General features: G+C 38.3%; 1 protein-coding gene and 1 non-coding gene across 2 annotated transcripts in view; one reads left to right on the forward strand and one right to left on the reverse strand.

The window, feature by feature from the left end:
* The window catches only part of LOC127697107 (uncharacterized), a 154,823-nt gene that overhangs the window by 53,072 nt on the left and 86,002 nt on the right, over nt 1-15,749 (forward strand). Inside the window, exon 5 of the mRNA XM_052199947.1 lies at nt 9,441-9,566. Coding sequence (XP_052055907.1) covers nt 9,441-9,566 — 126 coding nt within the window. The remainder of the gene's footprint in view (nt 1-9,440; nt 9,567-15,749) is intronic.
* LOC127698006 (U6 spliceosomal RNA) lies at nt 13,833-13,939 on the reverse strand. Its single transcript, XR_007980650.1, has one exon. It is a non-coding gene; the product is annotated as a U6 spliceosomal RNA (small nuclear RNA).

Genomic DNA, 15,749 nt, shown 5'->3' on the forward strand with positions numbered 1-15,749 from the left:
GTACCTTGTATTCTGTGGGAATGTGGACATACAACCCTCACCCCAACCCCTGCCAACTGAATACTTAACTGTTTCGATCTCTCTCTCTCTTCTTATATTCACTGCCTATTGTTCCTAGAAAACCACAAAGCTTTCATTGACTGGTTGAAGAGCATGGTTCTCCAGTCTCAAGGCCTGTGCAGTTGACCTATATAATCTCACCTCTTATTAATTCCTTGCGTCTGTCTGTCCAAGGTGCAGTGCTCCTGTGTACTTCCTCATGATGCCTTCCTGTTTAGAGTGCTGTCACAAGTCCTCTCAGGACCAAATTATTTCTGCTGCATTCATACTGCAGCTAGCAACACTTGCACTGATTTGGGGACTTTAAGAGAGCAAGTATTTACACCTTCTCTTTCCACTTAGGGTTTGTACATGCCTGCCTGACTAACCCGGAAGTCAGGAAGTGAGGGGACTTTGTTTAAAATGGTATAACTCTGAAGACATGGGCACTATTTCCAGCCTCCTCCAGAGAAGAAACAAAGTTGCTTAGCTTATTTGGACCTATAAACCCTGTAACTCTGTTTGGTCATCTGTGTGTCTAGGCCACAGTATCGGGCTCTTCTCTCCTTTGTCCTCTCTTTTTATTTTATACTTTAGACAGTAATGCCACAGACAGTGAGGATTTTCTGCACCTTTTGTGATTTTCTTGGAGATCACTTACATTTTTCTCTTTCTTTTTAACAGCTACATAATATTCCATAGAAATATCATAATAAATTAAAACAAATTCTAAAAGCACGAAAATGTACATGTTAGTTGTACAATATGTAATTATTGTACATAAAAAGGATAAACTTGATAGATTATTGAAATTTTAAAAATGGTGTATTCACAGATTTCTTTTGGTTTAAACTCTTCTGGGAAATAATTTCCCCAAGCCCTAAAGAGATTCATGTTAAGTGGTGTTCAGATTGAAAAACAATTGACAAATACTTTTACTTCTTAAAGAATCAAGATAGTATTTAACAATTTTCAAGGAAATGGTAAAAATGAAACAACATTTGAGGTGAGTACATGCTTTGAAAGTAGACCCACTCAGTCTAAAATTTTCACTTCAACAAGATTTGGCCAAGTGATTTCATCCTGCTAGCTTCAGTTTCCTCATTGATAAGGGAGATACATTGATATTAGTACCTACCTCATTAGTACCTACCTCATGGGGCTTATGAAAAACAAAATAAAAAGTATTTGATACAAATGGGAATCATACACACACACACACACACACACACACACACACACACTCACACACACACATACATATGAGGTATCTCTTGTTCTGTCAACATGATCTGACTTTGGCTACAAATAGTATCTCAAATACTGTACTTCTTAGTAAACTTGCTTGGACTGCATCATAGGCTTATAGAAGAGCTTCTGGTCCTAACTATAGCCTTTGTCATCGTTGTTCTCATCTTCTTTATTTCTTATCCCTGGTCTTTCACTCAACACCTTGTCATTCAGGACCTCTGTTCCTGCTGGCTCAGGTCAAGTGGATGGATACTAATCTACTCTAATACACACACACACACACACACACACACACACACACACACACACTGATATAGATTATATACATATATATAATAGAGAAATTAGAATACATATAGGACTTAGAATCTACACTATTAAGCAAGGTCACATGACCTCAAAAACAAATGAATCACATCTTTTCTCTCATGCAGAATCAAGTCACTAACGTATGTGTAGATGTTGACAAATGTACTTGTGGATACCCTGTAACATGAAGAAAAGCTAAGCACAAGGGAATGATGTGGTCATTGATTTCAGGTCATTGATGAGTTAAGGGAACAGAGTAGTTTTTTCTGATTGAAATGCTGTCATGGATTTGGGGCTTTTTTTTTATTAGATGAATACATAAAATATATTCAATACTTAAAGAGTAAAATTTAATATGAAACTTCATAGATTCCACTTTGAGTTGCAGTTCTAACAGAACATAAGTTCATTACCTTACATAGGCTTTGGGTCTGGTATGTAGTGTTTTTATTTATTTGCATTTTTATAATAAGGATTATGAAAAGAAAAATGGAATGTATGTAGGGGAATTTTGATCCTTTTCACAGTATCTGGCATACAGCGGGTGAACACTGAATGCAGGCTTATGTTTCTTAGACTCTGTCTATTTATAATGATTAAGGTAAGAATTCTAGTTGCTGGATTTTTGACCAATTCCATCTTTATGTAACTTGTCACTATGCCTATAGAGTGAGTGATCTTAGCCAATGGACATATTTTCTTTCTTCCTTAACTCTTAGGATATGGCTTGGCTTTGCAATCTCTGGAAAGCAGGGCATGGAAACACTGTTGTTTCTATGTACCGTATATAGAATGCCCAGTGCTGAAGTTAGCCATGAGTCAGAGTATCTACCAGGGCTTGTGCTTGGAAAAGTTCATTGTCTGGCTCATGGGGCTATATGCAAAGAGCTTGAATCTGTCCAATTGTTGATGACTTCCAATCTTACCTATTTTAAGTTCTCAGTTTAAATACAATTTGCCTGGGAAGTTTCTTGAAAGTTTAATATTTGGTTTTGTCAGGTCAGTAGGAGAAACTCTGGTATACCATGAGTTTTCAATATATGGCCACTGCTTTAAACTCTGCTGTCAAAGCAATATGGTAGACCCAAGCCCAGAAAATGGTCCTGGTTCTGTTAACAACTCATTTTGTGTTTAGCTTCAGTTTCCTTGGTTGTAAAGCAATCATATTAAATTAGTCACCCCCAACCTACCCGCAGGATGCCTCAAATTACAAAGGCTAAGACACCCAGGCTCTGCACTGCTTTTCCCCCATGTTCAGAATTCACATCTTCATTTTTCAGAAAAAAGATTTCCATTGATTGAAAGAAAATGCAATGGAAAACATCTGGAGCTGTGCATGGTGGTGCACACCTTTAATCCCAGCACTCAGGAGGCAGAGGAAGGTGGATCTCAGTGAGTTCAAGGCCAGCCTTGTTTAAATACCATTTTCCTTTGTGTGTGGGAATGAACTCTCCATATGTAGTACTTGAAAGGCTCAAGTAGCCAGGCAAACAACAAAATGAGGAAAACAGGTGATGGTTGAAGAGACTGGTGGGGGAGGGGTGCCTGCTAAAAAGACAGTAGCTTCTGTTCCACCCCAGTTTACAGTTGTTGAAAAGGAATATTTATGCTATACCTTTAGTTTCCCAACACTTACCTTTTGTCTCTGTTTAACTCACCCTTTATATGTGAACTTTATATGCTGGCCATTAATTAAAACACAGGCCAAACAAAAATGCCCAAAGCCATCTAGTTTGAAATCAACACACACACACACACACACACACACACACACACACACACACACACACATACTGTGCATATATGTGTGTGTGTGTGTATGTGTGTGTGTGTGTGTGTGTGTGTGTGAGAGAGAGAGAGAGAGAGAGAGAGAGAGAGAGAGAGAGAGAGACAGAGAGATAGAGAGAGACAGAGAGATTCATATTTGTTGAGTATCTATGTCTAGAAACTAGGTAAACCTTTTGTACTAACCAAAGTATTTGGTTTTCACAATGATTCTATGAATTACTTCTACTACTACCATTTGGAGGTAGAAAATTTGGGTTAAGTGATTTGACCTGTAAGTAAAAGCTTCTACAGATGGTCAATCCTATGTTTAAAAAAAGTCTCCTTGCTGGACTTCTAACCACATACACAGTTGACTGCTGGGCATGCAGTGTGAATAAATGGCACATGGGCTGCTGTATGGCAGAAGCTGCTGAGTCATATGGAGATAGCTGTATGATACCAGTTCAGTGCATACATGTGCGTGATAGGATAAAATACTGAGTACTGTGTACTTTTATACTTATGTTTTTTTAATAAAGCTCAGTTAGATCATTGTCATTTTTTAAAAAGAAATTTTAGTCTTTCTCTTTGCTGCAAGCAAACCAGACTCACTAAGCTTTGGATCTAGTACCATCTGTGTCCAAGGGCAAATACCCCTTCTCCTTGCCATATATAAACCCCACTCATGGAAAGGCTCCAAGTCTTGAGTGATGATCACTTCCTCTGGGCTAGAGTATGAAGAAGAAAGTAAATCTAGCAGGAGTGGTAAATCCCCACAGACATCAATAAGTACTTGAGGTCAGAGACTGCATCTTTTATAATTTGTCTACATACCAAAGTCATTAATATGAAGAGTCATCCTAACAGTAGTGGTTGTAGTAGTGAAAATAATACAAAGAAGTTAGTCTCAGTCTGTGCTTTGCTATCCGCTTTCATGATGCCTAGTACTCAGGGATGTGTCTTTTGAGAAAGTAATGTGAAATCATCTCTCTCATGCTCCTCCTTTATTTCTGCTTTTTTCACCTAACCCTCATAAAATGTGTTTCAACCTTCAAAACTCTTGCCTATAGGAATAAAACTATAAGATATTAGGAAGAAAATTAAAAATACTGTGGGGGAAAAACCCTGTATGTTTATCTGTTTAGGTTGTTTCCCAGGGGCTTTTTAGGATACTTCAACACTATAACTTTTGTTTTTCCTTCTCTGAAAAAAAATATTTTCACTGTATATATTCATTGGGCATACACGCACATTTTATACATGTATCTGCTATTCATTGAGCCTGTCCTCCACTGTACTCCCCCTTCACTTTCCCCTTTCTAGCTTATCCATTTGATGTGGGGTGGGGAGAAGGAAAGAGCCAATGACCCTGACAGTATTCTTCTTGACAGTCCATACCCATCACGTGAGTGGAAAGTACCAAAAACCCCATTTTCAGAACTGTATCTCGAGTCTCTGGCTCCTGAAGAAAACCAGTGTGGTTCCGATGTGGGACGGGAAGAGTGGTTTGCATTGGCACTGGCCCTGCGGGTGCTTTGGGGCTGGAGCACACACAGCTGTGGGTTACAGATGCTTGCTCTTCACTATTAATGTGGCCAGCATGTGAAACCATGGCACCGCAATACTACACAGAGGTCCACGCCTCTGATAGTTTGAGAAATAACTCCCAGCTGAAGAAATTTTTTCTTTGAAGGGCTGGAATACATTCCAGAACAGAAGGTCCTCTTTCAGAAATGGTAGAATTAACCATTGATTAATTCTAGTCTAGTGATGTTGGACTGGGCATTGGGGACTGCATCACATGTATCTAAGGGCTTGGCAGCTTTAACCAAAAATACAAGGGGAGAAAAAAAGAAACAAAAAAAATAAATTAAAGTTCCTTTAAATCTTTGGTTAATAACTTCTGCATTCCTTACTGCATGTATATCACAGACCTTGTTGTATACACTCTCAAGGCATTGCATAGTTTCTTTGAGATCACAACTGCAAAGCATTAGTAGGAGCTGTCTTCTGAGTTGAGGTATGATAGACATGTTTCTACCAATTATTATTTCCCTGAGGATGGGGGAATCAGAGGCCTGTATATACAAACAGAAGAAATGTGTATGGTGTTGGGTATCGCTTAAAGTTCAGTAACAAAAATTATCTTCTAGACAGGAATTTCTTCTCTGTCTGTCTGTCTGTCTGTCTGTCTCTCTCTCTCTCTCTCAACGTATGTGCTCCCTTCTAATGGTATACTTGAGAGAGGGTCTTCCATCTGCCATTGTTAGTGAGAATGTTTTCTCATCCAGGTTACAATTTCCATTGAAATAGTTGCATACAAGTATTCAGAAGTTAGTTTATTGACTCTTATTGCACTTCGGGGTATCTAATAAATAATTCATTAGCCTGATGGATATGTGGCTACCTAAATATGGAGCATGAAATATGCACTGTTTCTCTAATACACTGTAGGGAGACCTGTTTATAAAGTATTTAGTATTGGTTTTATAACGCACTGTTGACAACAGGAGACCACGAAGCTCAAAGATCAATCTCATTTTGGCCCACAGTATTAATGCTACTTTATAAAGCTATATGACAAGTCACTTAGACAGCGGTCCTTACAGAAAGGACTCTGTTAGGAAGGCTGGTTGTAGTGGCTGCCAGCACAGCAGATAAATATCTTTGTCCATGTTCCTGAGGTATTTGTTCAGTGGCTGTTGATACTGGCCATGTGATGGAACTCATCATTTCCCTGGTCTCTAGAGGGATTCTGGACTAAAAGTGCTGAGTTCTCCTAATGCAATCCTCACTAATTGGGTAGAGAGTTGATGTGACTTTGGATCACATGGGCCTGGAGGTAGGAGTTAGCAGTAAGGGGTGGGGGGGCGGGGCTTACCTCCTCAGCTTTGTCTCATGTCTGCTAATGAAGCAATATTCTTAGACATCTCCTCTCTCCTTAATTCAAATCATATATGTGATATAGTTCAAAATATTTCCAGTTTTTATTTGCTTTGGGGAATTTCTTTAGCCAGGAGTAAACTTGCAGCCATTTTTTTTTAAATGCTCTGTATATTTTTAGAATTGGGTTTATGAATAAATAAAGATCAAATAATTTGGTCTAAAATGTATTCTTGGCATTTTAATTCTTTTACATGAATTCATCAGTGTGGGAATGTATGTGATCACTATAGTTCCCAAAGTTCTGTTTCTTTCCTGGGCTATATGTTCTGGAGCAAGGCATTACTCTCTGCATTCAGAACCCTTTATTGGTTTTCAGTATTTCAGATTTCAGTGTCAGTATTTCCAACTCCTAACTACACTGCCTTTAATAAAAACATTCTTTAAATTTTAAAAGATAAATAAATCTTAGAGAGAGAGAGAGAAAATGAATGCACCTATGTACATACGTATGTATGTATGTATGTATGCACCTGATTATCAAATCCCCTGGAGATATAGTTACAGCAGGTGTGAGCCATCTCATGTAGGTACTGGGAACTGAACTTGGATCCCATGCAAAAAAAAAAAATTGTACATGTTCTTAACTACTAAGCCCAATGCGTTGTCTTAAAGCCAACATTGTCTTGACTGGGAGGAGACTTCCTAAGTACTTTCAGGGGCATCCCTCTCTGCAGTTGACCTGTCTTCTGGTCACTGCTCATGGATTCTGACCTTCATTGTGCCTTTTTAAGTAGACTGTTCCTTTTCTCTTCTCCAGTTGTTCTCTAGTTTGTGCTCTTAACTGGAGTTGTAATATCTGTGTTTCTTTTTAAAAACATTAAGTGTATTTATTATTGTTTTAAGTAAAATATAATTACATCATTTCTCTCCATTCCCTTTCCTTCCTCTAACAACTTCCATGGCCCCACCCTTGCTCCTTCTCAAGTTTCTGGCCTCATATTCTTTAATTGTTACAATATGGCAGGGCCTGAACAAGGACAATGAGGGGGGAAAAGTGGAAGAGGGAAATCCCATGGGACCCCAACCTCAGACAAGAACTACAGGCAACTAAGGGATGCTGAGAGAGGTTGTCTTCCCTATGGAAGATGCCCTCTAATTGGTTATTCAATGTCAAGTGTCTGGTCCTCAAAGCACGTATATGCAAGCAACTGAGTAGACTGAGTAGGTCCCATTTACGCGCGCACACACACACACACACACACACACACACCCAAATTCCTGAATTTCTTTATTTTTGTTGGGTTGAGACAGGGTTTCTCTGGGTAGCCGTGGCTGTCTAGAACTCACTCTGTAGACCAGGCTAGCTTCAAATTCAGAGATCTATTTGCCTCTGCCTCCTGAGTGCTGGGGTTAAAGGGGTATTCATCACTGCCTGGCCTTAATACCTGAATTTCTTACCAGGGAAAAATGTCTATATCATTCCTTTGTGTCTGAGGGATTTTTTTTTCCTCTCTTCAGAGAACCTTTTCATTTGTGTTCTTACCACATTCTCTCCTAGGACCCTTTATATCATTTTCCCTCTGGCTTAGATCTTCAATATCCTTCTCTCAACTGTCTTGGTGCCCTTTGCTCACTCTAGATTTTTCTTTTTAAACCTCCCATAGTGGAAAACAAGCTGTCTGTTCCTAGGGACACTTCTTTAAACCCTGCTAGCTTTTCAAGCCCCAAGGTTATTTTACTGTTCCTGCCCCAAATTACACATTCCTTTGCTCCTCAGACTGAGCGCAACTGTATTCTCCTTTCTCTAGAAGGTGCTGCCAGCCAGATCCCTAGTGTCACATTGGCTCTTGTGATCCACATGTTTAATCGTGTGTATGTGTCTGCATCTTGGGAGGGGGGCTTGTGTGTGCACATGCATGCAAGTGCCAACAGAGGCTGGAAGAAGACATTGGATCCCCTGGAGTTGGAATTACAAGATTACAGGCAGTTGTGAGCCACCCAACATGAAAACTAACTTGGGCTCTCCACCAGAGCAGCTTGCTCTTAACCAGTGAGCTATCTGTCCCATGTCCTTACACATGTCCTGTCTGTCATTCTTAGGGCTTTAATTTCATTCCCACAGTGTCTTTTGTGCTTTGCTTTTTTTTTCATCAGCCTTGTCTGCTTATTTTACCTGTTTATTATAATAGTTCCCTGATTGATCTCTTAGCTTCCTTTTAGTTATGTTTTAATGTGTTGTCATAGATGTACTTTCTTTAAAAATATTAATATTTACCCTGTGTTGAGGTTGTCTTTTTGTAGAGTTGGCTGATCACTTAGTGGATAACAGAATAGCAACTGAGTGGACTGTGGGACTCTTACCAATAGTTCCATTACCCACACATATTCCCATTTATTACTGCTTTATCCATCATCCTCCCTGCGCCCTAGTGAAACTAGATCACTTCTCTAGAGGAATATTGGTGGTCTCTCGGGGCCTAGAACAAAGGCAGCCTTTGCTTAGATGCTTCTTTCACATATCAGTGGGAAGGCATCCTTCCCTAAATCATAAGGATCTACTGTGCTTGCCTTAACACTATATTTATGTAAGGTCGTTTTCGCACATGGCTTTTATTCTGTAGTAGATTATAAACCTGTGAGCAGGGATCATGTCTTATTTTGGTGTTCCCCACAGCTTCTAGTACTTGATATGTGAAGCTTGATAAATAGTTCTTCAACAGTGAGTAAAAAGGTTTATAATGATTTTCTTGATGATTAGTAGAAGAAAATGGAGTAAGTTGGGGTATTGACTGGAGTGTGGCTCAGTGGTAGAACTTTTGTTTGGCAGCCCCGGTGTCAGATACCCACATGACTGTCCAGTTCCTCCTTAAAGAAAGAATCTTAAGTGCAATGCTGGTTTGGCTTCTTAGCACACAGGCTTGCACTCAAGAAGCCCTGAGTGGCTCCCCTGTCCTGTCACCCCTCAGTGAGCTATTCTGTTATTCCTCATTGTTGTTTTATTATGGTTCATATATTTAACTGTTGGTTGCTATACACCTTAGTAATTAACTCTTTTTACAAGCGTTTGAGTGGTCAGAGGAGTATATTATATCTGTAGTTTTTAAGATAAAGTATCTTGATGCAACCAGGATTTCTGTAAAATACTGCCTGCAGACTATATAAAATTTCCTCTTCTAATCTCTCAACAGGCACATTTTGTGCCCTCCCCGCCTCCAAATTGCCTCAGTTACAAATTGGAAGGCAGGCTTGGTGACCAGGACTGGCAAGCACATTTTAAAGTCCCATGCTGTGGAGTTGATCCATCTCAACTTGAGGTATGTTGTTCTTTCTAATTTAAGTCACTTAAATATGCTCACATTCTCTAACTGTCCTATTGAGGTTTGTTCCCACATAATTATTCTTTGTTCCACCCTCTTACTGTCTTTCACACTCATGTGCACACTAGGAAATGAATGTGTTTACTTGCTTCTCAACAGTTTTTAACCTCTGAAGATACTGCATGAAGTAGAATTTTGTGGCAATAATTCGCATGATTTTGATTGTGATAAAGTGTCTTCTTTTATTTCATCCCCTTTTTCCCTTTTTCATTTTTTACACATAGTTCTAGGGAAGATTTATTCTAATTGTCACTGTTTTTAAAATGGATGTGTTAGGGTAGTAATCTTTGAGAATTGAAATGTAACACATATGTAACACACACACAGACACACACACACACAGACACACACAGACACACACAGACACACACACACACACACACACACACACACACACGTGCAGACTAATGAGTTTCCCTAAGATGAGCATAATCAGGACATCAGCTGATGGACAGACAGTGCAGTTGTGTGTGAAAAGCTTCCTGCCTGCTTGCGTCCAGCCGAGGTCCTACACCAAAGGCCCCCACTCTCCCATTTAAATTTTTTTAATTTGAAAAACAATCCAGAAATCATACAAAATTTCTTTGCATCAATGTTTTTCACTTAAATGTATGTTTGTGTGGGCGTATGCATGATTTTGTGTGTAAGCATATTTTTGTGTCTAAGTAGTTTGTAAGGGCTTGTGTATGTTTGTGTATGTATGCATGTATGTATATGTGTGTATGTTCTTATATATGTGTTTGTTAGTATGTGTGCATGTGTTTGTGCATGTATGTGTGCATTTGTGTGTATTTATGTATGTATGTGTGTTTGTGAGTACTTGTATATGTGTTTGTATGTATGTATGTGTGTGTTTGTGTGTGTTTGTGTGTATTGAGCCTTGTAACAGGGTTTTCTTGTGCAGAAGTGAATCTCAATCTTCCTTCTTGACAGTAATTTAAACTATTACTGTGACATTTTTACTAGAGCTGCCAGCATCTCAGGCTACAGTTTTTAGAAGGAAGTAAATAAAAGCATTAATATTATCTTTACAATCCCACAACTTTCGTGGTCATATGAAAGTAATTCCCCAGTGCACTTCCGTGCCCCAGCCTGTTGGATTTTTGTCTTTTGCTTTTGCTTTTTATTTTTATCCTCATAGTCATTTAAGGAAAGATACCACTGATTCTTTCAGAAGATTTTTCTCACAGGACATCAACTGAAGCTTGTGATAGTAAGACAGCTTTTGTCACTGCTTGTACACACAAAAAAATTAAAGTCACTTTTTTACTTTTTAGATCAAAACAAAATAGGAAAATGTTTGATCTTTTGTAGGCATAAGATTTGTACTGACTGAAGATGCTTTTTTGAAATGTGAATCTTGATTCCAAGGGATTCTCATTTCCTTAGCCTTTTGTGAGCTACCTGATCTACTGTACCTAACCACATCTGTCCATTTTCTGATCTTTAGCATCCATGGATTATAGCCTTTGAGTGTTTCCTGGAAGTGCATTCCAGCGCTCAGCCCTGACTAGGGTGTCAGACACAGCATCTCAGGCAAGTTAGACAAGTGTCAACTGGAGCATTTTCTCCTTTTCAGTAAAGCGTCTAGGTAATATTTTCCTAAGGGGAATGTTAATGTCACTCTCTGAAGTAGCTCGAACCTTATTTAAGGGGCTTGTGTTCCTTTTCTGGTCACATAAAGATATTTTTACTGCATAAGGTTTTCTCTGTCAGTATTGGTCACCATTTTCTTCTCTCAGTGCATAGCAGCTATTATATATGTCTCGTGCACTGATGTGATTGGTGTTCCTGTGAGTTCACATCTGAGTATTTAGTATGTCTATAATGGTTTGGCAGAAAGCTGACTATAAATGAAGGCATGGGTACTCTTACTTAAAAACTGAACAATGGTCTTATTCCTCGGAATCTTTGGGTTGTTTTGGCTGAAGCTACTATATGTTGAAATGTCCAACTAGGTTGTCAAAGCCATCTGGCATTTATATATAGTTATATATGAATATTATAAATATGAAGGAACAAGTGAATTCTAACACAGACTCTTGGAGGAGAAGGATTGAGATGCCAATCAAAGATGATAACATGAATTTAGATTTTTCTTCTCCTTTTCATAAAGACCCTTTAAGCTAATTTTAAATTAGCTAATTCATGGACTCTAAACCTAAATTCTTACCATAAAGATTTTAATAGAAAGAGTAATAGACCGTGTAGTTTAGATCATTTACATGACACTTGGTTACATTTAGTTGTTGGCGTGCATGAATCATATATCTTTTTGAGGATAGGATCTCACTCGTATCTGCTTTGAAACTCACTATAAAGATCAAAGTGGCCTGGGAGTCACAGAGGTCTGCCTGCCTCTGCCTCCCAAGGGCTGGGATTAAAATCTGAACCACCATGTACCCCCATGTACCCCCTGCCCATGCGTCATCCTTTTAACCTGAATTAAAGACTGCTACATACATGTCAGTCTGCTACATACAGCTCAGTCACCGAATAAACTGAAACAAGAAAAACAATTGCTAAATAAGAAATATTTTCCTGGTTCCTTAAAATTTAAACATGAGGACCCATGATTACCAGATGTTACCATTTGGGAACATTGGCAATCGAGACACAGTTGTCCATCTCTTACAGAGATCGAAATGGAAAGAAAGAAATTGGAAATCAGTTGGCAAGCAAAGATTTAGGTGTAAATATTAGGTGAATCTTAATTTTAACGATGAGTATCTTTACATTAAGGAAGATAATTCATAGAGGCAGGCAGATCTCTGTGAGTTCGAGTTGAGGCCAGGCTGAGCTACATAGTAAGTTTCAGGACAGTCAGAGCTATGTGGAAAAAAAAACCTGTCTCAAAAACAAAACGATACAGAGCACAAACAAAAAAAACCTGTAACAACCAAACAAAACCGAAAAGATAATTCAGATCTTGATCTTTTATTTATCATTTTTTATTTTATGATCTTTTTTGGTTATTTTACTTATTTACATTTCAAATGAACAACATTATCAACCAAGCAGCTCTTGATCTTAAGAAGTACTTTTAAATGTCATTTCTTTTTTTCTTCACAGAGTGCACATAGATGTGCTTGTGTACTCATTATGTTTGGGTTTATATGTGTTAAGGGAAACAATATTTTACTGTCCTCTCATCAAATTGTATAAACATAGATAACTATACAATTATAAAGCAAACAAAGAAGTGGAAATTAAAATTTAAAATTGAAATTATTATTTAAAATTTAAAATTGAAATTCTTATTAGCTTTACTTTTTCCTATTCTTTATATTGAACCAAATTTGTTCCTCCTTAACTTTGTGTCTGAAAAGAAATGGCACAATAAAGTAGGGGTGTCAGGCTTCACAAGGGGAAAGGGTGGCAGGCTTCACTAGGGGAAAGGGTGGCTGTCAACCTTCTTCCTTAGGAGTATGTAAGTGAGGGAAATATCTGTTCAGAGGAGTTTTCCTTCATTAGTTCTTTCTCCTTTTTTTCCCACTTAACACATCTGTTAGCATTCCACACAGACCAACAGATTCTCAAGAAAAATGACATTTCCTCAGTTGCCTGCCCCACCTCTGTGACTGAGACCAGCCTGCTGCTCCTGCATAATTTGCATATATTAAGTTATGTGCCTTAATGCATTAGGAACCTGAGCTTCAGCATTCCTTTATATGTTAAGGTCGCATGTCATTAGTGACTAGTTTACAGGCTGCCTTAGAGTTCTGAGAAGGAAAGAGATTTGAGGATGGCAACCTGATTCTGTACACTGAGAGTGGATAGCCAGTTAGCAATATTTTTTCTATAAAATAGATGAGTTACAGAAAGCTCGAGCTGTCCCACCACGAGGAAGTGCTGATTTTCAGGTGATGTGGAGCGTCATTTTTATTATTTTGGCAAGAACAGGGACAGTTTTGTCTTGACAAGCCATTAGATGAATACCAGCGTGTGTCACATGAAAAACCACTGATCTTTAACCCAGCTCTGTACTTAACCAAGCTTTGGAAGTAAATTGTGACTGAAGGAAGAGCAAAGGCCAGTACACTGTCATTACAGATTACAGAGTCTGCTAACAGCGGGAGAACTGAGCCCAGGGAGTCACAGGTGCGGTTCTGTAAGCTGTCAGTAGTCCTGCGGATGCTTTTTTTTTTTATTTTTTTATTCGATATAATTTATTTACATTTCAAATGATTTCCCCTTTTCTAAAAAAATATGGAACGCTTCACGAATTTGCGTGCCATCCTTGCGCAGGGGCCATGCTAATCTTCTCTGTATCGTTCCAATTTTAGTATATGTGCTGCCGAAGCGAGCACCTGCGGATGCTTCTTAAACTGTGTGCACAAGCCATACATTTATTTTATATTTGTTCAGGATTTACGTTGTAGCCCTAGCTAGGGAGGAAAAAAAACTGGAAAAAAAAGAAAGAGAGAGAGAGAGAGAGAGAGAGAGAGAGAGAGAGAGAGAGAGAGAGAGAGAGAGAAAGGAAGGAAGGAAGGAAAGAAAGAAAGAAAGAAAGAAAGAAAGAAAGAAAGAAAGAAAGAAAGAAAGAAAGAAAGAAAGAAAGAAAGAAAGAAAGCCTTCAAGTGCTTTCTTAGTGCAGGGCCTGAGTTTCTTAGCACAGAACCACGACCTTTATATAGCTTCTATGTTCCCAGTCACAGAATGACCTTAAGAAAGCCCTGTGTTTTGAAGAAATTAAATCCAGTGAAGAAAAGTAAAGTTGGGTATGGTGGAGCTCACCCTTAATCCTAGCACTGGAGAGGCAGAGGCAGGCAGATCTCTCAAAATCAACCTGGTCAATAAAGTGAGTTCCAGGCCAGTCAGGGCTACATGATGATACCCTGTCTTTAAAAAAAAAATTGTAATATATATAAAGAAATGATAGGTTATATTCCCATAAACAAACAAACAAACAAACAAAAAGCAACACAATAAATAAACTAGTTTATTCCAAAAGTATATGCAAAAGAGCATTCTTTGGCCTGTCAGTAGTCAGTAACTGTGACTAATTTTTGCATCACTGTGTAATTTTTGAGAAAATAAAAGAAAAGACCCAAATTCACCTCACTACAAAATATTAAAAAGATAGTAACATTCTAAGCAATCACTTGTGGGAATTACTGCTTACAGAGCGAACAGGAAAGAACACACTGCCTTCCTCTGTTGGTGGGATGGCACTGCACCTCCCTGTAGTCTTGTTATCCTACACTAACTGAAATGCAAATTCTTTGTAACTAATTGGATCTCATTGAGGGTACATGCACAGTGTGTAGTTATGTGCAAAAAGGTTTTTAAAAGTATGAATTTCCTATAATTACAACTTTTAATTACTATCCAAAGTGTGCAGATAGTGCAGGGTTAGTATATATGCTTAACTTTAAAAAATATTATTAGAAACATGACTGGTGAAATGTTTGATAAATACCAGATAAAAACAAATGTGTAATTGTAGCATCTGTAAATTGAATTTAAACTATTTTCTAAAATTAACATTTAGGATTTAGAATTTGAAGCCAGTTGAGTATACTGATGGCATGTTACTAGTACAGGTTTTTTTTTAAAAAATAAATAAAAAATAAAAACATTGTAAGTGTTAAAACATCATTAGTTATTTCCAGAGCTGCTTACCCTAACCTTGTCCAGTCTCCTGGTCTTATGTTACTGTTGTAAAAGTATTTCAGAGTTGTATGTATGTGAGTGTGTGTGTGTGTGTGTGTGTGTTACTGCTGTGTGTTATGAAGAAGAGTTAGTTACTCCTAGTTCTACAGTTTTTTCAGGACCTTGAGAGCTCCTTGGTGGACATCTCAGTGTACACAGCCTAACTCTCAGTCTCGGACTGTGAGGAGTGTCACGTGACCTTTCAGATTTTGATCCCCTAATCTGAAGTACATGACTTTGAATCAGGAAGAAAGCAATAATTGTGAAAATGATGTTTATCCCCATGGCCTACTTGTAAATAACTTGGATACAAAGGATTTCAGAGGGTTATTCTGTAATCTACAGAATGTTGAGCCAATGGAAAGCCTCAGGAGATGTCTTGGTGCCTTGGTTTTGTTGTTTGTCTTGGACCTGAGTCTCTAGAAAACAATTCAAGTCTCTTACTGGCTAGAAAAGCATCAAGGT

Source organism: Apodemus sylvaticus, chromosome 12 (assembly GCF_947179515.1).
Source record: "Apodemus sylvaticus chromosome 12, mApoSyl1.1, whole genome shotgun sequence".
Classification (NCBI taxonomy): Eukaryota; Metazoa; Chordata; class Mammalia; order Rodentia; family Muridae; genus Apodemus; species Apodemus sylvaticus.